Source organism: Vicia villosa, linkage group LG3 (genome assembly GCF_029867415.1).
Source record: "Vicia villosa cultivar HV-30 ecotype Madison, WI linkage group LG3, Vvil1.0, whole genome shotgun sequence".
Classification (NCBI taxonomy): Eukaryota; Viridiplantae; Streptophyta; class Magnoliopsida; order Fabales; family Fabaceae; genus Vicia; species Vicia villosa.
In genome coordinates, this window is record NC_081182.1 from 149,286,099 (window position 1) to 149,311,704 (window position 25,606).

At 35.4% G+C, this 25,606-nt stretch overlaps 1 protein-coding gene across 4 annotated transcripts; it reads left to right on the forward strand.

Moving 5' to 3' along the window:
• The first annotated feature begins 728 nt into the window (after positions 1 to 728).
• Positions 729 to 8,329, forward strand: LOC131662497 (uncharacterized). 4 transcript variants are annotated; one of them, XM_058932294.1, is made up of 10 exons: positions 729 to 993; positions 2,142 to 2,232; positions 2,343 to 2,548; positions 2,655 to 2,743; positions 2,829 to 2,967; positions 4,223 to 4,297; positions 4,456 to 4,577; positions 4,646 to 4,721; positions 4,873 to 4,932; positions 8,063 to 8,329. In XM_058932294.1, the coding sequence occupies exons 3-10, from the start codon at positions 2,414 to 2,416 to the stop codon at positions 8,189 to 8,191; spliced, it is 825 nt and encodes a 274-aa protein (XP_058788277.1). In that variant the 5' UTR covers positions 729 to 993; positions 2,142 to 2,232; positions 2,343 to 2,413; the 3' UTR covers positions 8,192 to 8,329. The 4 variants fall into 4 exon arrangements, with proteins under 4 accessions (XP_058788277.1, XP_058788276.1, XP_058788275.1 ...); XM_058932293.1 differs by having other exon boundaries at positions 2,346 to 2,548; XM_058932292.1 differs by having other exon boundaries at positions 729 to 965.
• The last annotated feature ends 17,277 nt before the right edge of the window (positions 8,330 to 25,606 follow it).

A 25,606-nucleotide genomic window follows, 5' to 3' on the forward strand; every position in this document is an offset into this window, starting at 1 on the left:
AGGGACTAACCATGGTGACGGAATATTTTGCAGGGACCAAAGTTCGAAGAAAATTTTGTAGGGACTGAATTTAAAAAGTGCCATATTTACCGGGACTAAAAACTTATTTAACCCTAAAATGTATTACTTTAATTTTACATTTTTGCAATAAACATTGAGTTTTGGAGTGAAATGAACATGATTTGAAAATATAGCAGACTGTTCTGTAGATGCATCTACGGAGCACTATGTTTTTACCACACTCCGTAGGTGCATCTACGAAAAATTGCTGAATTGCATAAGTTGAATTTAGCTTTGTTATACTATATTTTAACGGTTCTCTAGATGCATCTACAGAAGGAGTGCAAAATAAGGGTGCTTTCTGATGTGCATCTATAAAAGCAGATGTCAAATTTAAAATTTTGCGTGGTGTCTAAGAGATCTATGTGGTCTATTCAGAAATTGTCTAATTTAATTTAATGTAGTAGATTTAAATTCTTTTACACATATACATCTAATAAAATATGCCAAATATTTACTAAAATATTTTTAAAACTAGCATAAAAAATGATTTTTTGTATATATAATTTCATTGAATGAATGTGTAAAATTAAAATTTTCACAGCTCATTAAATATCAATCTCATTTAATAATCAATAATACTATATACTATATAGTATTAATTCGTGAAAATATTAGTATGTTAAGACAAGAATAATAGTATTATTATCCTATCACCTGAAAAAAAAAAACATGGGGAATAAAATTAGCGGTTGGCACTTTGCTAATAGTTACGTAACAAAATCATGTGAATCCAACAATCTTTTCATGATCTTCATCATTCTAGGGTTTTCTCAAATTCTCCCAAATCAATCAATGCGTTTCTCAATTCATCTCAAATCAACGCAGCATTAGATCGCCACTCCTCCGAAGTTTCAATCCAACACAAACTCGCAAAATCCCAAATCACATTGTCGTTTGGTTGGGTATGATGTTTTCATCCTTACTCTCAAGGTGGCATTTCATATTTTCTCAAGTTTAATGATAAATGATTGTTTTTTAATATTTATTGAAATTTGTGAAATGGGAAATGAATGTGTTGGTTGGTGGTAATGGATCAATTGGAAAATTTGGATATTTAGATTATATGGTTCTATTTTCATGTACCAAAAAGTTTCTATTTTTTTTTTTTTTTACCTTAATTGAATCATGGATGATGTCACTGTTTTGAATAGCAATAAAACTTTCTGAGATTTCATTATTAAATGATGATGATGATGATGATTTTTTTTTTTTTTTTTGTGTGAAGCATTTATTTATTGTTAATTTTTAAATGTACTTATCATTTTTTATCTCACCATGGTTATGTTAAATGATTGATTTGAATTTAGTTACTTTGAGTACTAGTTACTGATACTCAGGACTAAACCTGTTTTTTTCTTCTGAGTATTATTGTTTAGAGTTGTAATTGATTAGGATTGATTTTAATTAATTCACTATTATGGATAATATGTGCAACCGTTTGTTAGTGTTTCGAGATTGAAGAATGTTAGAATTCCCCTTTTTCTGGTAGCTCCTATGATGAGTGATTCTTTGTTTCAGTTTCAGTTATATAAATGATTTTTTTTTTTTACTGTGGGTTGGAGGATCTGTAAAATTTCTCATTTGCTGAGCTGTTACATTTGAGAATTCGAGCATGATTTTGGTGGGATCAATGAGAAAACGTGTTATGAAATTTCTGCTTTTTACGCGTTTATGTTGGTTTAGGATAAGATTGTTTTTTATGGATTCAATTTCATGAGCTGGATGGTTCCTCTCTCAGAATTGGCGTGCAAAGTATATATAGAGAGAGCTCTGTCGCACCGACACCTTTTGAAAAAAGGTGTGTCTGCATCAGACTGACACCGACATTTGTGATTACATTTCTTTTTTTCCTTTTTTCAAAGTATTACCGGTGTCGTGTTTCCGTGTCAGTGCTTCACAGGTAGAGAGAGATGCTAGAAGCTAGAAAGCTCTTTGATAGTAATGTTTTTCTTTTGGTGGTGTGACCTTCTGTATTATTTTCTATATTGAGATAAAAAAACTTTTTCTTAATTTTCTCTGACCGTCTTCTTTCCTCCTAGAAACAGTTTGATTTCATCTAACGAAAAATTTATTTGCAGAATCAGTCTCTTTGCTACACTACAGACAGTTGTTGACTGAATTTTCAAATTGTCTTTTTTCCTGAGCTGAATACAAATAACTTCTATAAAGGTTAATATTATCGGTAACTTAAATCACTTTCAAAGATAAGTGATATTGTGATTCATCCTTTCGGGTTTCATTTTTTAACACATGTCTTAAAACTGTATTTGCATACATAGTAGGTGACTTAAGGGGAAAGCAAAATAAAACTGTCTATAAAAGATTTCTCAACCAAGGGGATAGTGCTACAATGTCGGACTCGAATGAAATGGTGTCGTTTAAATCTTACCAGGATCAGGCTAATATGTTCGTGAAGGATTATATACTAGCAGACTCTTTGATTCCATATACTTCTGTTATTGGTGGCATTCTTGCTTGCAAACTGGTATTTTATATATTAGTATGCGGTCATTCTGTTTTCTTATTATATGATAATCTAGTGATATTATTGTTATTTTGCTACTTTACATATTGCGTTGCTTGTTTTTCAGATCTATGATCTTACTCATCTCATTGGTACTAATTACTTTAAGACCTATTCCAGCTTCTCAAAAATCCAACGTATTGAGTGGAACAACCGGTAACTGGATGTTTCCTTGAGTGTAAAATATCTTTCTTTTGTTGCTCATGATATAGAGTATTTATGGACTTCTACTATTGTGCAGATCTGTATCAACTATTCATTCAATTTTCATAACGGCTATGTCATTATATTTGGTGTTTTGCTCAAATTTATTTTCTGACAACCAGTCTCCTGATCCTATTACAGTTCGAAACTCTTCTTTGTCAACATTTGCACTTGGGGTAAGAATGGTCTCCTTTTTTCTCCTTTGAGTTTCATCTATTACTAATATCGTATCTGAGATAAACCTACGGGTGACCTTTATTCTCCCTAATGTTATTATCTTACATGGGTTTTTGTTCAAACACAAATTCTAGAGCCTGTGATAGCAAAAGCTGCATTCCGAAATTATTGGAGTCTAAATATTTTGATTTTGATCTTGGGTTTCTAGGTTACAGAATTAGTCACAAGTGAAAACTAGATCTGCTAATTAGGTATAGTTATGTTTTATCTCTTGCGAGAGTGAAATTTAACCTGTGAAGTTTTGTCAAATATAGGCTTGCGAGTCTAAAGAAAATTCTGCATTACATATAAATCTGACACGTGAAAAACAATGTATCTTGTAATTATGTCAATCTGAACTGAAGGGATGTTTTTGAAAATAAAATTTGTCGAGTGACTGAAATGAGGATATAGAGTTTATTTGTGTGAGGTTTATATAAGATTTACACCAACTTGATTACAATTTGGTTTTTCTGCCTTAGATTTAGTACTAACTAACACTATAAAATGGTGATGAATTACTTGCCCGAGTTAATTTTCAAGTACTATATAATTACATGATGAGAGAAGAAACAGAAAAACTACCTAGTCAGACATAAATTAGCTAGGCAGGGAATCTGATATGATTAAGAAATGTTGTCTGTTGCATCATTGTAGCAAGGACACTGTTTGATTCGTTTAGGTTTTTATTTATTTTTGGCATTGGGACTTGCTATGATAGATCAATAAATTCCATTTTCAGGTGAGGGATTAGGACTTCCAAGTATATGAAACTATAAAAGAATCTTGTTAACTTGTATGAACATAGTATGAAATTGTGTCATCTATTAATATTTTTTATCTGGCCTTCAACGTTTATGGTCAAAGAATGTTTGTTTTCCTTATGAAACTATTTTCATTGATTGTTTGTTACTCAGATGATCCTTTGTTGCTGTGGTGCACATTTTATAGTTTATGTTATTTAATTTAATATAAATCACATTGCTTTTTTTTTTTTTTTGTGTGATTAGAATGGATGGTTGGGATCTAATGGAACTTAATAATTCATATTCTTCGTACTTTTTTTTTTCTCATAATGATTCAGATCAATTTTTGAATTGTTATAACCTACATCGTTATGATCACATTTTAACATCTCTTTTTTGTGACCAACATCATATTTTTTTATCTGGTAAAGAAGTCTTTATATCTTATGTTTGATATTTGTTTCCACAGGTTTCTGTTGGTTACTTCATTTTTGATTTAGCGATGATCCTTTGGTTTTTTCCTTCTCTTGGTGGATATGAGTATGTAAGCATAATATCTTCTTAACTTGCATTGCTTAAGCTAACTGTCTTATGTAGTTGAATACTCTTATTCAATTTTAAGACATTTTATTTATAGGAGGAACTTAGCAGGAGATGATTAAGGCCGGGATTTAACTTCACTTAATGTTAACATTGGTTCAGGTGGTTCATCATCTCTTTTCATTAGTAGCAGTAGCGTATTCAATGTTGAGTGGGGAAGGGCAGCTTTACACATACATGGTCCTCATCTCCGAAACAACTACTCCAGGAGTCAATTTGAGATGGTAATCTTGCTCTCCTAGGTTTATTACTTAATTTTAACATGTCATGTAATCTTTTTCTTTTTGTGAAGGTATCTCGACGTAGCTGGTTTGAAAAGATCCAAAGCTTATCTCATCAATGGGGTTGTAATATTCCTTGCTTGGATGGTGGGTTAAACCGCTGCAGTTTGAAATACATTTGTATAGCTCTTGTCATGTTTGTTGCAGTATCCTTATTTAAGATATCATTTCATGTTGATTACATATAATTCTCATTCTGGGCTTATTGAACTTGCTTACCGATATCGTCTATTTGCAGGTTGCCAGGATACTTTTGTTTGTTTACATGTTTTACCATGTGTACCTGCACTTTGATCAGGTAACTACTATTAACACTCAATTTGAAAATTTTCTTGTGTGTGGTGCTTAATAGGTTGTAGATCTTGACTTCAATTCTTAGCCTTTTAAAAAATATATGTATGAATTTAAAACTCAAGTAGGATTACAATACCACCAAAAATAAGATTTTGGGAGGTTTTCAAAGGGTTATTTCAAGAAGTGTCGTTGGGATTAATTTTCTCAGTAAAAATGTTGTTAATTCCGTATAGCGGCGCGAAATGGCAATCATCGAAACTGGGATACCAGGATAGCTTTTGGTGGGAAGGCTGTTATTTGAATATATTTTTCTGGACAGATTACATGATTAATGGTATAAACGCATAATCTATATTCTATAACAATATATAAAAAGGGAAAAGTATATTTTTGGTATAGCTTATTTTCATTCCATTTTGACCTGTTGGTGAAGGCTTGGGTTTCTGTGTTGGGGCAGTACCTATGAAGCTTTGTTTTGACTTTAAATAGGGGCCTCGCAAGTGGACGGTGGGATTGGTCCCCTTGGATTAGTCGGCGCAAGGCTGAATACAAAGTTTTAAAATTTTTTTAAAATCAAAATTAAACAAAAAATGTGCCGTTTATATTTTCATGCTTGTGTGCTCTGAAAATAAGAAGACACTAGAGTGTGCATAAGGCATTAAAAGGATACTTCATACTAGAGCGTGCATGAGGGGTATAGTGTATATGAAGGAAATGCAAAGGGTTAAACTATCCTATATTTTAATTCTGTTTTTGATTTTACAATAGCTAACCCTTGTCTTAGGAAACGGAAGGAGCATTTTATCAATATCATATACAAAAAGTGGGGTGATTTGTTATCAAATCGATTTTTTGAGAAGGAATCAGATAAACTTCATATTTCCATGTTTAGCTTGTCTATAGTGTGTAAGGAGTGTGCCCATCATTCCTACAATAATTACAATAGAATGGAGATTACTTCTACACCCTATACTACGTTCTTGACCACAACCACGTCCTCAATCTCCACTGCTACAATCACTAGAGTTAAACATAAGTGCAGGGGACTCAGAGGCGGTCTAGATGTTATCACCTTGTAAAGAAACTCGGCTGAAACAATTAATAGTCTCTTGCACCGTAGGATTGGTGGCATTTTTCAAATCTTGATCCCAGATAGGACCATACAGTCCTTAGGAAGACTGAGGAATGATAAACTCCATAAACATATTGTCAAGCTTCGCCACAAGATCATTGCTAAGCAATATAAGTTTGAGCTCGTCAATAGTGGAGTGGATTGAGCTCAAGCTAAATATTTAGCTAAATCTTGATCAGGCAAGTAATCTGAAGGGTAGCTAAACTACAAACAGGATATTGTTAGCTTAAAGATTTTAGCCTTATGCCAAACCTAACATGTCCTATACGTGGCTTAATAAAATTCTACAACAGAGATACGGGTTGATAATGACCCTTTCCAAATCATCTTTTAACTAAGCATCAATCTCTGAAGCCTTAGTAAAATGATCCAAGTGACTTTGCTCCAAGAACAATGGCTCAACACATGAATACCAATTCAAATAATTCTTACCATTCAAATTTTCAATTGTGATAGTGGGTGTTCCGTGGAATGAAAAAGAGATCAAACCCCTTTTAGTGCAATCATCCTTTGTAGCTGTCTTTTGGGACTCAATAGTAGGTGTTCCGGACATGAAATCACAGCCAAAGACCTCCAATAATACCAAAGAGAGAAACACAGTAGAAAAACTGAAAAACATAAGGTCTGAAAAGAAACTTCCCGAACACAACGCAAACATGGGATCACAAGCTGGAAGGGGTCCCAATAGAAATGGGAGGAAAAATTGCAAGGGCAGGAACTGATGGTGGCTCAAACGGATAAGCAGAGTGTGGCAAATGACTTTCACGCGCTATAAAGACGCTCTGACTGTGATGGCGGGTGATGGAGCTTATGAAGGTGGCAATTCGTCAGCTGGAATATCAGAGGCATCAGATAACGACGGTCGAGCATGTGTCTTCTTTTGCAGGGGCTGCTCTGGTTGCAAGATTTGTTAAACAAAATAATAAGATGCGAGTGAATGAAGCAATAGTATAGTTAGAGGATAGATAGAGAAGGTGCTAAGTTTATCAATCCTTAAGCACCAAAGCTAGGTAGTGAAGAATTTAAGAAACTTACTAAAGGTAAGATAATGAAACACAAGATACTTAAATCAAATGTGTCACGGAGCAGTGAAGGAATTACTTTCGTACCCCTTTCAAAGAAAAAAGGAAAAACATTATGCTATGTAGCACTTGTCACGGGACAGGGTTAGGGAAAGGGTCGAAATCATTATTTGTCTATTGACAAGCCTTACCATGCAAATATGAGAGGCTAAGCTCACAACTAGAATTTCTTCACTCATAGTTTTTCTTTTTGAACAATACTAACGACATAGTTACACTAAACTCTAACTATTTTGACAAGGCTTCTCTTCAAGCCATGGAATTGTTTTCACTTTTCAGTAATATTCGAAACACTAAAGGAGGATCAAAGCTATTCATTTTGCCCCAAAATTTTGGAATTTGAGATAGATAAATCATTAAAGATAATTGGTAATTGCAAATCAGTAAGACCACATAATATATCTTTCGAGATAGGGTATACAGAATATGAGAGGAAGACATGACATGGAGTCACAAAGGTATTTGACAAATATTGAAAGACTATTCTGATTTACTTTCCTTTATCATCTACATATCTTTCTGATTGTAAATAATTAGATAGATACAGACACTTATTCCTATCCCTATAATTAATGGTCTTGATTGTAATCCTATTTCTATAAATATTCAAGGCTGACAGTGAATCTCTCATGCAATTAAGATCAATTATTTATTCTTCTTCACTCTCAAAGATGAATATGCTAATGGCTGTTGTATCTGCATTTTATCTTGGAAGATAACTGGTTTAGATTATGGATCTATTTGTTTCATACAATATCATTCTCTAACATCTACATATCTCATTATCAACCAAAACTACAATCTATACTCTCATCATGTAGTGGAGGTAAAAGGATCAGTGTTTACAATGCAGTATATTGTGCCTATACCACCATGCCTGCTTAACAACTAAGAATCACTATTCCTCAATTATTCAACAGGTTGAGCATATGCACATCATCGGGCAGATTTTGGTAATTATTGTGCCAATGGTGCTATCTGTCATGAACTTGGTTTGGTTCGCAAAGATCGTTAAAGGCTTGAGGAAGACATTGGCAAAGAGGCAATGATAATCTGCTTAGTAATGGTTATTACAGAAACATGTATAGGTTTCCTTGTTTATATCTGTGTCACCTTGTCTGACCAGCACTGAAAGATGTAACAGTATCCAATTATAGTTTTATTTGTTTGGATCCCATGTGATTAAATCTGTTTTTGGTGTTAACGAGCTTCATGGGTAAGTTTTCAACTTTATACAAAATACCAACTTTTTCTGACGGATTTCTTAAGTTTTTGATTAAAGTACCCTAAAAATTATATCCTCAAATTGCCATGCCCCAATAAATTTTTTGGCAAATTCTGACATGCCAATTTGGTTGTTTTTGACATTTTTCTAAGTAAAATTTTAAAAAATTTGGTTTTTAATTTAATTAAAAATATAATACATAATTAATAATAATAAAATAATTAAAAATTGAAAAAATAATAAAAATAAATAATATATGATTTTTTTGTCTTATAGGAAAGGTAATATTAAATTATATATGATTTAGTAGTAATAGAAAAAATAACAAAACAATTAAATTAATATGATTTTTAATTATGTTTATAAAGTTTAATTTCTATAAAAGAAAATCGAATGTATGTATACCAAAGCAACAATTTTGGTCATTTTTTTAAATTTGATCCATTAACATTGTTTAAGTGTGTTAAATTGTAATTCTTTGTGTCGAAGCAGCATATGTTGGTTGACATAAGATTGTTGAAAAATTAGTCTGTCGAGTTGTATATGTAGTTCTCGAAACAGTTAGCTTCACACAATATTTCAACTTGGATCTAAAATAGGTATTTTGGGCTTTTATGTTTTGGGTTTTGGCTTAGGAAGAAAGCAAACCTAAAATTACAAATAGAGGGAGAAACTCTTATTTTGAAACAAGTTGTATATTCATAGAATTTGCAGTTGCAAGTGAAGAAGAGATTTTTCATAATTTGTGGACAGAGAGAAATTCTGCAGAAAATCATCATCATCTTCCTTTATATTCGTAAACCCTAATCCTTTGCTACCCAAATTTTCTTTGTTGTTTCCTTCATTGGCATTGTGTGACGATAAGGAATTACTCAAAGTATTGAGTTTAATTCCAACATCTGGTATCTAGAGCTCTGGTTGAACGATTTAAGGCAAGAAAATGCCGATGACAATGAATCATCCGAATGGGCATTTTCTGCCGAGTCTTTCAATTATGAGAATAGATAAGTATGAGAATTGGTGCAAGCAGATTAAAGTTGTGTTCTATTGTCAAGATATTTGGGATCTTGTGAAAGAAGGGTTAGAACCGCTTGCAGAAGACGCAACGGATGAACAAGAAGCTGCACAGAAAGAATTGAAGAAGAAGAATTATAAAGCTCTCTTTATAATTCATCAATGTCTAAGTCTACATAATTTTGAAAATTTTAGTGATTTAGAATCTATAAAGGAAGCTTGGGAGATTCTTGAAAAGTCTTTTGGAGGAGCAGAAAAGGTGAAAGAGGTGAGGTTACAAACTCACAAAAAAAATGTATGAACGACTTCAGATGGAAGAAAGTGAAAGCATAACTGATTTCTTCACTTGGGTTACGAAATTGGTGAATTAAATCAAGGTATGTGGAGAAGTGTTAACATCAAGAACGATTGTTGCAAAGATCTTGAGGTCATTGGCTCCTAAGTTCGACCACATAGTGGAAGCCATAGAAGAATCGAAAGATTTGTCGAAATTGACAAAAGAAGAGCTTCAAGAAATGCTTGAACCTCATGAACAAAGAATGGCTGAAAGAGTTGAAGGTGGAGAAAAACACAAGAAAGGGGGGGGGGGGGGGAATTGAATTGTGTTCTTTATCAATTAAAATTCCCTTTCTTTTTAACGTCTTTTCTTTCTCTCGTTTTATCATCTATTGGATTATGCTTTTGGTGTTGCGGAAGCATATGAAAGCACAACTACATAACCAATGAGATGTCCATTTTAACTTCTGTATGTCATCAGAACTTCTGACTGGTCTCAGTACAGTTCTGAAGAGCTTTTGCTTGAATGTTCTAAGGTAAAAAGAATAGTACAGAAAGTAAAAGACACATTCATTTTTATCCTAGTTCACCTTCTGAATAAGGCTACCTCCAGTCCACCTTCTTCAGGTGATTTTCCTCTCAACAGAGGTCTTAATCCACTATAACCGACTCATGATTACAACCGCACGAACCTTTGTCGTGACTAACAACCTGCACAACCAACTGCTGTGACTAACCATGTGGATAATGAATCGTTCAGTGATCTCCACGAGATATAACGTCCATTGACTCAAGAACCCTGCACAAGTTACCCGCGAGTGACTATACCTGCACAACAACACGTTGTGACTAACTCCCTGCACAGCTACCTGCTGTGACTGACTGCAATAGACTGTTCAGTGATCTCCACGAGATATAACATCCATTGACTCCTGGACTCCTGACCTTCACTTGGTCTCCAAGAGATTTCCACAATGACCGCAGCCAATTGTCTTCTCAAGCTTCTGACCTTAACTGGTCGCTCAAGGCATCTTTACCAATCTAACTTGATTTTCACATAGTGCTTCTTAAAAAGCAGATATTCTAATTACAAACTATATGATAAGTAGTTTGTTTTAGTTAAATAATCATTGAGCTCTTCTTGTCTGCATCTTCTGATTAGATCCTTGCTTCATGGTGATAATTAGAGTAAGATCATTGTCTTCTAGTGTTGAGTGCTTCTTCAAGCTGATCTACATCTTCACTTCTTTAGTTAAGCAGATTAAGTACATCAGTTCTTATTCAGAGTTGCTTCTTTGGTTCTTCTTCTGATTTTCTTCATAAGCTGATTAAGAACAACAGTTCTGATTGATACTTTCTTCTTTGGTTCTTCTTCTGGTTTTCATCATAAGCTGATTAAGAACCACAGTTTTTATTGATAGTTGCTTCTTTGGTTCTTCTTCTGATTTTCTTCATAAGCTGATTAAGAACCACAGTTCTTATTGATAGTTGCTTCTTTGGTTCTTCTTCTGATTTTCTTCATAAGCTGATTAAGAACAACAATTCTTATTGATAGTTTCTTCTTTGGTTCTTCTTTTGATTTTCTTCATAAGCTGATTAAGAACAATAGTTCTTATTGATAGTTGCTTCTTTGGTTCTTCTTCTGATTTTCTTCATAAGCTGATTAAGAACAACAGTTCTTATTGATAGTTGCTTTTTTGGTTCTTCTTCTGATTTTCTTCATAAGCTGATTAAGAACAACAGTTCTTATTGATAGTTGCTTCTTTGGTTCTTAAGGAATAATTTGAATGGGAGTCTTCAGAGAGATCGTATTATCAACCTCTTCTGTTTAAAAAACTCCTTTTGAGTTTTGTATTTTTTCATTGCTACATCTTTCCTAGAAAGAACCACACATTTTATAAGAGATCTTACTTCTTTTTATAGCTTTGAAATTGTGTTCGTTGTCTTGATCTTTGAAATGCGTAATAAATGCAATCGTGTGTTCCTCTGTGCTTTTGTCTCCAATGGGCTGCATGTAGGTTGCTTCTTCACTCAATCTTGGGAGTTGTTCCTTTAAAAGTTGTAACCGTTTTGCTAATGATGATGTTTGTAACGGTTTTCTTCTTGATTCTGATCCTTTGTATTTTATTTGATTTTGCATGCCGAGCTGAAGGTGATCTTCTGATTCACATGTGACTCTGTTGCTGTTCGCCTTTTGTATGTCACTGTATTGTAACTTCAGAACATCTGTTCTTCTACGTGCGTGACTTTCTGAGTTTGCAAGGCTTCTTGTAACTGATTTTTCTTGTTCATTTCTTTTGAAGCTTCTGATGTACTTTCTGATTGAGTTTCTGTGTATGTTGTAAAGGACTTTGATACTGTTTCTACACACTTAATGAAGCCATTAGTAGTAAAATTGTTACTAACAAAATATATGCTTGTTATCATCAAAGTCATATTCTCAACACAGATTCTCAATCTTGTTCTAACAATCTCCCCCTTTTTGATGATGACAAAACCATGTATTTTGATGGAACAATTTTATGAGACAATAATAAATGAGAAATTATATTTTCTCATATTTCATGTTCAAACAAACAATTTTAGATTTTAACCACATTAATATTTTACTTCTGTCTTCTTTCTAGTTTGCTTATCAAAATATATTTTCTCTTTTTCAAGTTAGAGAAGATTTTATCTTTAATTTCCTAAGAGTTTATCCAGATTATGTTCAGAACATTAATGATCAGAATTTAACTAAGAATTCTACATGTTTTCTTAATTATTTAATTAAGAATTCTTTGACTAATACCCCTTTGACAAAGAAAATGTAAAATCAATCAAATGAATTAACGTAAGCAGGGTATTTATAAAAACAGGCAAAGTTCATAGCAATTCATAAGACAGCAAACTACTCAAACAAACGAATAGTTGTCAGAATATCTAGGCAAAGACATAATTTAAGATTGTTTTGGAATAATTGATAGCAGAAGATTCTTGATTTCGTTTGTGGATTCTTCCTGCTTCATCATCCAAGATTTGAACTCCCTGTTGGTTGCATCTAACAGTCTCCTGGTTTCTGCATTCTCCTTCTTGAGCTCATTTAGAGTTTCAAGCACCTTAGTATACTTGTCAATTGCAACGCTTGTAAGTACAGATGAGACAGTGAGAACCTTGGGAGTCACTTGATCAGCATTTATTTCCCACGTTGGTATTCTTCCTTCACAAATGTCTTTAGGCACATCACTTGAAATTTGCTTTATCAAGGCCAATGAAATTGTTTGATTATCATCAATATCCATATGCTCAAAAGATGTAGAGCCGGAAGAGTTACTGATGACTAGTGGAGGTCTCAGTGCCCAGAGATCCATCACAAGAGTGATGACAGCATTCAGATACTCAGAAAATTTCTCATTAGCATGAGCTAAGCACACTTCTTTGAGCTTAATAGATTCAGAGTTGAATCTTCTCCTGAATGCATTCCACAGGGCTTCTGAAGCCACTGGACTTCTGTTTGATGAACAATCAGCTTTTAGCTTTGCTATCCACTCCTCCATCTCTGTTTCAAATTTTTTGAACAATATATCAACATCTGTTTGTGTAGGTTCAGGATTTTGAGGTTCAAGGTGAGCTTCTGGTTCCTTTTCAGAGGGTTGTTCAGGTTCAGGTTCCATGGATTGTTCTTGTTTTTGGTTGGGGGATGACTCTTGTTCTTGTTGTTCTGTTTCCGATTCAGTAGTTTGATCAGTTTGATGTTCAGTGGCTGGAGTTGAAACTTCTGAGATTATTTGGGGTGAGTTTGGTATGTGAATTGGTGAAGTTTGTGGTGAAGGTGAAGCTAAGATTATTTGAACTTCTGGTGAGGATGGACATATGGAGTCTTTTGGGGATGAGTGAGGTGAAGTAGTTTTAATTAAGTGTGGTGGTGTTTGTGTGTTTGATTCAGCAAAGATGTTATATGTCGGAACATTGGGTAATATTGTTGCTAAGGGGATGGTAATCCCAGGAATGTTCCAAGATCCTTTATACCACTCATACGGTTTTGCAATTTGGTCTATAGGTTGAGGTCTGATTTCAGATGATTCTGAACAAACATTTTCAACACGGAATGGTGGATCATTTCCTGATAGAGGTGGAGCTTCTGGTTCAGAAGGAGGGGTTGATACCATTTCTTTTGGTAGTGGAATTTCATGAGGGTTTGGATTTGTTGGCGTGGCAGGGTTTTCTTGCTGGATTTCTGGTGAAGTGGTTTTTGTTTGGGTTTCAACAGATGGTATGGGTGAGGATTCTTTTTGATTGGAAGTTTGAATATCTGTTTCTTTTGGGTTTCCTAAGGTACTGGAAATGACTAAAGGAGCAGGGGTCTGAGTTTCTTGTTGCTGAGAGACATCAATGGTTTCTATTGGATTGGATGTCTCAGTTGCTTTTGGATCAAAATTTTCAATGTCTGACAACAGTTTTACTAAGTTTTGATTTTCTAGAGGACTTGTGGGATTGGTTTCTAACATTGGGATATCAGGAGATTTGGAGGATTTGTGGACATAGGATTCAATTGTTTGAGGCTCATGTAAGACATTATGTTTCGATATTATCAGAATTAATAGCAGAGATGAAGGTAGAAAGATTACCTGAGTCCTTTTTCTTCGTTCTCTTCATATTTTTGGAAGTTTTGGTAGGAGTTCCTTCTTCTACAGCCTTTCTCTTCATGGACTTCTTCTTTTTCTTGTGAACTTCTGGAATAGGGTTATTTCTGCCATGAAACCAGGATGGATAAATGGGTATGCCTGCTTGATTGTTTAACCTAATAAAGTCCAAAATAATGTGAGGAGTGTCTCCCGCATTGAACATAGGAAAGTCCTCAATTTGAACTCTTCTGTTTGTGATGAAGCTTGCTTCAGGAGTGGTGGGCTTGTGGGCCATTTTCTTTAAGATATTCATCTTTTTCAGATTCTTCCCACTTAGGGTTTTTCCACATACTGGTTCTAACTCTTGAACCAGTTTAGCTTATTCTAGATGAGCTATCAGACCATTCTCCGTCAGAATATCTGAGATTAACCCAGAGAGGGGAATCCAGTTTTTCTGTACTTTGACCTTTCAATCTTCTCTTGATTCTCTAACATGAGTCAATAAATGTTTGGAGAGTATGAATGGTAAGTCGATCTTAATGTTCTTACCAAGGCAGTACAATAAGAATTGTTGGTCAGCATTCACATAGTCAGATGAACTTGTAGGTTTACGGTGGAAGATACAGCCCAAAAAGATTTTTGCCCAAACTTGATAGTATTCTTTCAATTGTTTGAACTTTGAGTTTGTCGAGGATTCTCCACTCTTGTAAATTTCTGCATGGACCAGTTCCATATCTGGTCTTCCATCAGAGATACCAACATACCCGTCTTTTTCAATCCCTAATAATTTCCTAATCAAATTTCCAGTGATCACAACTTGCTTACCCATTACAATCGATAGAATCGCAGTTGGAGTAGTTTCAGCATGTATCCCGAATTCTTTGTCCAAGTGTGGGAAGACTGGACCGATCAATCTATCAAAGAAGTTTCTCCATCCTTGAAATTCAACCGCAGGAAGTAAATCGATTCTGTTATCCTTGATGTTTTCCAAATCCACCATGTACTCACAAAGGACTTCAATCTTATCAACAGATAGAAGCATTGTTCTTTTGGGTTCAGTGTATCCTTTGGTTTGAGGGTTAATGGAGAAGGTTGTTGGGTTTTGTTTGGATGAGGAAGACGCCATTGATGAACGTTTGAGGTTTTATTTCTAGCGAGAGAGAGAAAAGGGAAGGACGGAATGTAGGGTTTGAAAATAGAGGGAGCGAAAGAGGAAAAAAGCAGTTTCAAATACTAATTATAGAGAACACTAAAAAATAAATCATTTATAAGAAATTAATTATGTTGACTAATTAATTAACCCATTGATTAAGGAAGAGATCATGGTTATTGAGATGATTTGAACAGTTATCTAGAGATGAGTAACCATACCTGGCACGTGTGATCTTTCAGAGGCTTACACACGTGTTCATTCCTTAGAGCTAGTATGAAGAACTTCTGAAATACGAGCTTCTGAGACACACACTTCATATGATGTTTTCAGAGACGATTCTTCGTTTCTTCAGTCTTTAGAAGTTAAGGTAAGACACTTCTGTTACTTGCACCTTATTAAGTGTGATGGTTGAGATTTCTAGGAATTTTGAAGAATTCTTCTGAGAATAGGTTGCATTACTCCTTTTGACACCTGACTGTTTATCTTCTGATTATAGATGTCTTGGGCTTCTTCAGATTTGATGCTGATCCACAAAACTCCTTATGATAAGTAGATGATGTGCACAAAGTATTGAGATCTTTGCCTTGACATCTCCTGATTATACTGAGTGTTGGAATATGACGTTGATTTTCTACTCAGTGTGGTTTTTCTCCTTCTGGATCTCTCTACATGGTTAAGTGCTTGATCTTGAGATCAATACAGAGCCATGCTCTAATACCAATTAAAGGTGGAGAAAAACACAAGAAAGGGGGGATTGAATTGTGTTCTTTATCAATTAAAATTCCCTTTCTTTTTAACGTCTTTTCTTTCTCTCGTTTTATCATCTATTGGATTATGCTTTTGGTGTTGCGGAAGCATATGAAAGCACAACTACATAACCAATGAGATGTTCATTTTAACTTCTGTATATCATCAGAACTTCTGACTGGTCTCAGTACAGTTCTGAAGAGCTTTTTCTTGAATGTTCTAAGTTAAAAAGAATAGTACAGAAAGTAAAAGACACATTCATTTTTATCCTGGTTCACCTTTTGAATAAGGCTACCTCCATTCCACCTTCTTCAGGTGATTTGCCTCACAACAGAGGTCTTAGTCCACTATAACCAACTCATGCAATCGCACGAACCTCTGTCGTGACTAACAACCTGCACAACCAACTGCTGTGACTAACCATCTGGACAATGACCCGTTCAGTGATCTCCATGAGATATAACGTTCATTGACTCAGGAACCCTGCACAAGCTACCCGCGAGTGACTATCCCTGCACAACAATACGTTGTGACTAACTCCCTGCACAGCTACATGCTGTGACTGACTGCAATGGACTGTTCAGTGATCTCCACGAGATATAACATCCATTAACTCCTGGAATCCTGACCTTCATTTGGTCTCCATGAGATTTCCACAATGACTGCAACCAATTGTCTTCTTAAGCTTCTGACCTTAATTGGTCGCTGAAGGCATCTTTACCAATCTAACTTTATTTTCACATAGTGCTTCTTAATAAGCAGATATTCTAATTACAAACTGTATGACAAGTAGTTCGTTTTAGTTAAATAATCATTGAGCTCTTGTCTGCATCTTATGATTAGATCCTTGCTTCATAGTGGTAATTAGAGTAAGATCATTGTCCTCAGTTAAGCATATTAAGAACATTAGTTCCTATTCAGAGTTGCTTCTTTGGTTCTTCTTCTCATTTTCTACATAAGCTGATTAAGAACAACAGTTCTTATTGATAGTTGCTTCTTTGGTTCTTCTTCTGATTTTCTTCATAAGCTGATTAAGAACCACAGTTCTTATTGATAGTTGCTTCTTTGGTTCTTCTTCTGATTTTCTTCATAAGCTGATTAAGAACAACAGTTCTTATTGATAGGCTTCTTTGGTTCTTCTTTTGATTTTCTTCATAAGCTGATTAAGAACAACAGTTCTTATTGATAGTTGCTTCTTTGGTTCTTCTTTTGATTTTCTTCATAAGCTGATTAAGAACAACAGTTCTTATTGATAGTTGCTTCTTTGGTTCTTCTTCTGATTTTCTTCATAAGCTGATTAAGAACAACAATTCTTATTGGTAGTTGCTTCTTTGGTTCTTCTTCTGATTTTCTTCATAAGCTGATTAAGAACAACAATTCTTATTGATAGTTGCTTCTTTGGTTCTTGAGGAATAATTTGAATGGGAGTCTTCAGGGAGATAGTATTATTCTTTTGTTTAAAAAACTCCTTTTGATTTTTGTAGTTTTTCATTGCTGCATCTTTCCTAGAAAGAACCATACATTTCATAAGAGATCTTATTTCTTTTTATAGCTTTGAAATTGTGTTTGTTGTCTTGATCTTTGAAATGCGTAATAAATGCAAGCGTGTTTCCTCTGTGCTTTTGTTTTCTCCAAGGGGCTGCATGTAGGTTGCTTCTTCAATCAATCTTGGGAGTTGTTCCTTTAAAAGTTGTAACCGTTTTGCTAATGATGATGTTTGTAACGGTTTTCTTCTTGATTCTGATCCTTTGTATTTTATTTGATTTTGCATGCTGAGCTAAAGGTGATCTTCTGCTTCACATGTGACTCTGTTGCTGTTCGCCTTTTGTATGTCACTGTATTGTAACTTCAGAACTTTTGTTCTTCTATGTGCGTGATCTTCTGAGTTTGCAAGGCTTCTTGTAACTGATTTTTCTTGTTCATTTCCTTTGAAGCTTCTGATGTACTTTCTGATTGAGTTGCTGTGTATGTTGTAAAGGACTTTGATACTGTTTCTGCATACTTAATGAAGCCATTAGTAATAAAATTGTTACTAACAAAATATTTGCTTGTTATCATCAAAACCATATTATGAACACAAATTCTCAATCTTGTTCTAACAAGAGTTGCAGGCAAGTCAAAGAGTGATGTGGCTTTGCAGTCTCAGTCAACAAAAGAAGTATGGTCACTATTCTAGTGATTATCCATAAAAGCATAAGATCCAAGAAAGTGATGCAAATTTTACAAAGCACGAAAAGGAAGAGATAATGCTGATGGCCACAACAACAGATGACGAGAGATACAAGGACCAATGGTACTTGGACTCAGGATGCTTATCACACATATTTGGAAGGAAAGATTGGTTTGCCAACATAAAGCCCTCAATGAAGAAATGGGGAAATTCGCAAATGACAATACTCTAGCAGTTGAAGGTATTAGAGACGTTATGATTATGAGGAAAGATAAGGCATGAAGAGCAATTTGCTCAGTATAGGGAAGTTGGTCGAAAAGAACTAAAAGTGTCGATCGAAGACAAGATGATGAGAGTCGTCAACGCAAGTGGAAGGTTAATCTTGAAGGCTCCTATGTATCAGAATAAAACCTTCAAGATCGAACTTAATATGATGGAACACAAGTGCCTTGAAACGGTAGCTAGCAGAGATGAATGGATATGGAACTATTGACTAGGGCCATCTCAATTTCCATGATATAAGAAAGGTTAAAATAAGAAATATAGTTTCAGGATTACCAGAGATCGACATTCCAAGTGAAGTGTGTGTAGGCAAAGCAACACAAGAATAGCTTCAGCGAGGATGCATGAAGCAAGTCGAAGGCAATTCTTGAAGTCATATACTCTTATGTATGTGGTTCAACAATGTAGATTTGAATGGAGGTAACAAATACTTTGTCACATTCATAGATGATTTCAGTCGAAAACTGTGGAATTACCTGATCAAGAAGAAAAGTGAAGTGATCGAGGTATTTTCCAAGTTTAAATCTATGGTCAAAAGGAAAAGTTGTCGAAAGATTTTGAGGAATGATGGTGGTGGAGAATATATGTCGAAAGACTTTGACATGTTATGTGAGAAAGAAGGGATTGTGCATGAGGTGGTGTCACCCTACACACCACAGCATAATGGAAATGCAGAAAGGAAGAATCAAACCATCATGAATATGGTGAGAAGTATGTTAAAAGGCAAGCATTTACCCAAAGAGTTTTGGGGTGAAACTGTGTCAACTGCAACATATATTATTGAACAGATGTCCGACGAAGAAGCTAGAAAGAATTAAGCTAGAAGAATGTTGATCTGGTGTGAAGCCTAGCTTGAGTCATTTAAGTTATTTGAATATATAGCACATATGTTAGAACAAGATTTGTTCTGATCAATATTCTTAGTTTTGATGATAACAATGTATATGAATTTTGCTTGAGATAATGTGGTACTCTAATTCTATGCAATTTCCATTTCAGGAAATATACAAAAGAGTATGCACAAAATCAGCGCAAGAAGCACTGTCTCAGAAGTTTCAAGTATGCAACATCAGAACATGCTCTCGCAAGAAATCAGAAGATAGTCAAGCAGAATCAGAACATGGTCTATTGAAGCATCAGAAGAACTTGAGATCAGAAGCAGAAGCACTGAAGTTCTCATGGTATCACGCTAGAAGCACTTCAAGATCAGAAGACAAGAAGATGCTCTGCACCAAGCTGTTTGACTCTGATGATATTCAAACGTTGTTTACACAAACATCAGATCAGAAGCAAGTACAAGATGGCAGGCTACGCTGACTGACAAAAGGAACGTTAGAAGCTATTAAAGGCAATGTCAGTAGACACAGCAAAAGCAAGGCTCGAAGTAGTTGACAAAAGAGTGAAACATTAAATGCAATGCTGTACGGATCACGCAACGCATTAAATGCTCCCAACGGTCATCTTCTCAAACGCCTATAAATAGAAGTTCTGATGAGAAGCTGAATACAACACATTGCGCAAACATACAGAAACGCTGTCAAATTCTAAAAGCTCTCAAACTTCATCTTCAACCTCACTTCATTATTGTTGTAATATCTTAGTGAGATTAAGCTTAAACTTAAGAGAAAAATCACAGTTGTGATAATAGCTTATTAAGAAGCATTGTAACTCTTGTAAGAATTTGTTTACATTTATTTGTAAGAACTAGAGGAGATCAAGTTGTGATCGGATTCTCTAGAAAGTCTTAGAGGGTATCTAAGCATCGTGTTCCTAGAGTGATCAGGTTGTGATCAGAATACTCTAGAAGACTTAGAGGTTATCTAAGTGGAAAACCATTGTAATCTTGTGTGATTAGTGGATTAAATCCTCAGGTGAGGTAAATCACTCCAAGGGGGTAGACTGGAGTAGTTTAGTTAACAACGAACCAGGATAAAAATCATTGTGCAAATTGTCTTTATATTAAGAGTTTTAAAGCTACACTTATTCAAAACCCCCCTTTCTAAGTGTTTTTCTATCCTTCAATTGGCATCAGAGCGCCGGTTCTAATGTGCAAGCACTTAACCGTGTTTAGAAAAGATTCAGGAAGAGAAAAACGCTTATGTCAAGATGGCTGGTGAAGATCCAACACATACATCTACATCTGGCTCTGCTGAGCAACATAATGGAAATGGTAACAATGGTTATACTAGACCACCAGTATTCGTTGGTGAAAACTTTGAATATTGGGAAGATAAACTTGAAAGTTACTTTCTTGGTCTAAAGCTCTTGCCTTGATCCAGAAATATGAAGCCTTCAAGATGGAGGATGATGAAAACATTGAGAAGATGTTCTCAAGATTTCAAACGCTAACTGTTGGATTAAGAGTTCTTGACAAGCGATACACAAGGGCTGATCACGTCAAGAAGATCATCAGAAGCTTGCCAAGAAGATGGGGTCCTATGGTGACTGCTTTCAAAATTGCCAAGAATCTGAATGAGGTTTCTCTTGAAGAATTGATCAGTGCTCTGAGGAGTCATGAAATTGAGCTGGATGCTAATGAACCTCAGAAGAAAGGTAAGTCTATTGCATTAAAATATAATTATAAAAAATGCACTAACGCTTTTCAGGCTGAAGAAGAAGATTCTGAAGAATCAGAATCAGAAGAAGAAGATGAACTGTCCATGATCTCAAGAAGTGTAAACCAACTCTGGAAGAGCAAGCATAGGAAGTTCAAGAACTTTAAAAGTTCTAAGAAGCCTGAACGTGGAGAATCTTCTGGAGGCAGAAGATCTGACAAGAAGAAGGTCACATGCTATGAATGCAATGAGCCTGGTCACTACAAGAATGAGTGTCCAAAACTTCAGAAGGAGAATCCCAAGAAGAAGTTTCACAAGAAGAAAGGTCTTATGGCAACATGGGATGATTAATATTCAGAATCAGAATCAGACTCTGAAGGCGAGCAGGCAAACATTGCACTGATGGCCACAGTTGATGATGGATCAGAATCTACATCAGAATCATATTCTGAAGAGGTATTTTCTGAACTATCTAGAGAAGAGTTAGTTTCCATTTTAACAGAACTTCTGGAACTCAAGGCTCATCTTAGTATCAAATACAAAAAGCTGAAAAAGCTATTTGATTCTCAAACTAAGAATCTGGAAGTGGAAAATTCTGAACTGAAGGAAAAAGTTTTAAAATTATCCAAAGATATTGGATCTCCTTCTGACTCAGACAAATCCATTCCAAGTCTCAATCATATTCTGAAATAATATGACTCGAGCTTCTGAAAGTTTTTATCTAGAAGTATTGGCAGAAGTCATATTGCTTCTATGATATATGGTGTTTCTGGAAACAAAAGGATTGGCGTTGGCTATGAGGGTGATACTCCACACAAATTTGAACCTGTAGATGATATGAAAATCACATACAAGCCATTGTATGATCAGTTCAAATATGGACACTCACATGATATTAGGCTCACTTCACATGCCAAAAGCTTTCATGCTACATACACTAAGAAGCATGTGACACAACCTAGAAAATATCATGCTGCTAAACCTAAAGAATATCATGATGTACCTCCTGTTGTTTATTATGCTAAACCCAAGTTCAATCAGAACTTGAGGAAAACTAACAAGAAAGGACCCAAGAAGTTGTGGGTACCTAAGGAGAAGATAATTTCTGTTGCAGATATCCTTGGCAGCAAAGAAGACAAAGCACAACATGTCATGGTACCTGGACTCTGGGTGCTCGCGACACATGACGGGGAGAAGGTCTATGTTCCAAGACCTGGTGCTTAAGTCTGGTGGAGAAGTCAAGTTTGGAGGAGATCAGAAGGGCAAAATAATTGGCTCTGGAACCATAAGTATTGGTAACTCTCCTTCCATATCTAATGTACTTCTTGTAGAAGGATTAGCACATAACTTATTGTCCATAAGTCAATTAAGTGACAATGGTTATGACATAATCTTCAATCAAAAGTCTTGCAAGGCTGTAAGTCAGAAGGATGGCTCAATCCTATTTACAGGAAAGAGAAAGAACAACATTTATAAGATTGATCTTTCTGATCTTGAGAAGCAGAAGGTGACTTGTCTTATGTCTGTTTCCGAAGAGCAATGGGTCTGGCACAGAAGATTAGGACATGCTAGTTTGAGAAAGATCTCTCAGATTAACAAACTAAATCTGGTCCGAGGACTCCCTAATCTGAAATACAAATCAGATGCTCTTTGCGAAGCATGTCAGAAGGGCAAGTTCTCCAAACCTGCATTCAAGTCTAAGAATGTTGTTTCTTCCTCTAGGCCGCTAGAACTTCTGCACATTGATCTGTTTGGCCCAGTCAAAACAGCATCTGTCAAAGGGAAGAAATATGGATTAGTCATCGTAGATGATTATAGCCGCTGGACATGGGTAAAGTTCTTAAAACACAAGGATGAGTCTCATTCAGTGTTCTTTGAATTATGCACTCAGATTCAATCTGAGAAGGAGTGCAAAATCATAAAGGTCAGAAGTGATCATGGTGGTGAATTTGAGAACAAATTCTTTGAGGAATTCTTCAAATAAAATGGTATTGCCCATGATTTCTCTTGTCCTAGAACTCCACAGCAAAATGGAGTTGTAGAATGAAAGAATAGGACTCTACAAGAAATGGACAGAACCATGATCAATGAAACCAATATGGCTAAGCACTTCTGGGCAGAAGCAATAAATAGTGCATGTTATATTCAGAATAGAATCTGTATAAGACCTATTCTAAATAAGACTCCTTATGAATTGTGGAAGAACAGAAAGCCCAACATTTCATATTTTTATCCTTTTGGATGTGTTTGTTTCATTCTGAATACTAAAGATCATCTTGGTAAGTTTGATTCTAAGGCACAAAAATGTTTCCTTCTTGGATATTCTGAACCCTCTAAAGGCTACAGAGTATACAATATTGAAACATTGGTTGTAGAAGAATCAATCAATATCAGATTTGATGATAAGCTTGGTCTTGAAAAGCCAAAGCAGTTTGAGAATTTTGCAGATATAGATATTGATATATCAGAAGCTGAAGAACCAAGAAGCAAAGTTTCAGAAGCTGAAAATCTCAGAAGCAAAGGATCAGAAGATCAAGTTGCTGCGTCTTTAGAGAATCTCAGAATTTCTGAAGAGCCAACAGTCAGAAGATCTTCTAGACTTTCCTCTGCTCAATCAGAAGATGTCATTCTTGGAAAGAAAGATGATCCTATCAGAACTAGATCTTTTCTAAAGAATGGTAGTCAGAACAATTGATCAGAATCAGAAGATGAGAAGTTCTATCGTTCATCAGAAACAATTTCTGTAACAGCTGTCATCAAGTGTTTTCTGATGGTGAACACGTGTTCACACGATAGGTAAAAGCGTGCGTGAAACTGATGGGACGCCGCCCTAGGTAACTGTGTAAATCATTTCAAATATCATGTTCTCTCACCTAACGTCACTCATCATTTAATGCATTTGATTTCATTTGATTCTGTAACTGTTCATTCTCATAAATTAATTGCATTCTTTTTCAAATCCGCCCCTATATATTCATTTCAAATCATAACGGTTCTCTTTTTCGCTCTCATTCTCTCTCTTCTTGCATGCATTTCCGCAACTTGTTTGCCCTTTTCTCGAACCTTAAACGCAAACCTAGAAAAGTATCCAGTAATCTCAGTAGTGCTTCAATGGCTGCTTCATCATCTCTCAACGTTGGCTCCTCTTTTCCTCTACATCTTCAAGAAGAAGAACATCAAATTGTTCCAGTTATCTCTTGCTCCATTCCCAGAAATGAGTTAGAAGTAATCTGTGAATTAACGGTGGACTTTGATAGTCTTGAAAAACATGAGTTCCATCTGAAAGAGGATATGTTGTTTCAAGGATGGACTTCTCTATTCTCTGAGTTCTGTGGACCTGTTTACCCAGAACTAGTAAAGGAATTTTGGGTGCATGCTGTGGTTGCCCCTAAATCAATCTTGTCATTTGTACATGGAAGGTTTGTTGTTGTTACTGAGAACATCCTAAGAATGATGTTTGATATGAGAAACCCTGAAGGTGTCTATGAAGTGGATCAAAGAGCAGATTGGGATGCCGTTCTGGCTAAACTTTACCCAGATGTAAAGAAAACAAAGCGTGTCAAAGACATGAAGGATCTCTACAAAATCTGGACGAAGATTCTTCTGGGGTGTTTCTATCACAGAAAATCAACCCATTCTGCAGATTTTGTCAATAAAGAGCAGCAATATATTCTGTACTGCATTGCCACTCAGAAGAAGGTTGATATTATCTTCATAATCTTCAATCATATGTGGAATGCTGTAAGAGATTCCAGAAATGCCTTCAGAACGAAGAAAGGTAATATTATTCCTTTTGGAAGAATAATCACCAATCTTCTGATTCATACCAAGATTGTTGAAGACTTGGAAGCTCAAGGAGTTATCAAGGATCTTGTTACTGATACAGGAAGCTGCTTGAATGCTCACACCTTGAGAAAGATGAGTCTCATTCAAGAGGTTAAAGTCAGTCCTTAACCTCTCCCAGGAGCAAGAAGCAGAAGAAATCCTGTTCTTGCTGAGTTTGAATCATTCTTCAGAAGTGAGTTGCCAGGAGTTAGGACTAAATATCTTAACTCTCTCAAGGAAGATAAAGCCAAAGATGCTCCTGCTAAAGGTGGTCGCAAGAAAGTTTCTACTTCCAGGCCTGCAGTTTCAGAAGATGTTTTAGAAGCTGCACTAGAAGCTGCAGGAAAGAAATAAAGAAGGACAAAACAGAAGTTTGATCGCCCTTCTATCAGTCAGGAGAAGGAAGTCCAAGAAGAAGAAGCTGCAGTAGTTGAGGAGAATGCTGGTGATAGAGAAGTTATTGCTGAAGAAAGTCAAGATGTTTTAGTTGAAAATAAAAATATTGAACAAGAAGGTGCTGAGAAGAAGAAGAAGAAGAAGAGAAAGTTGAAAAATAAGAATGTAGAAGATGGAAAGGATGTAGAAAAGAAGAAGAAAAAGAAAAGAAAACTAA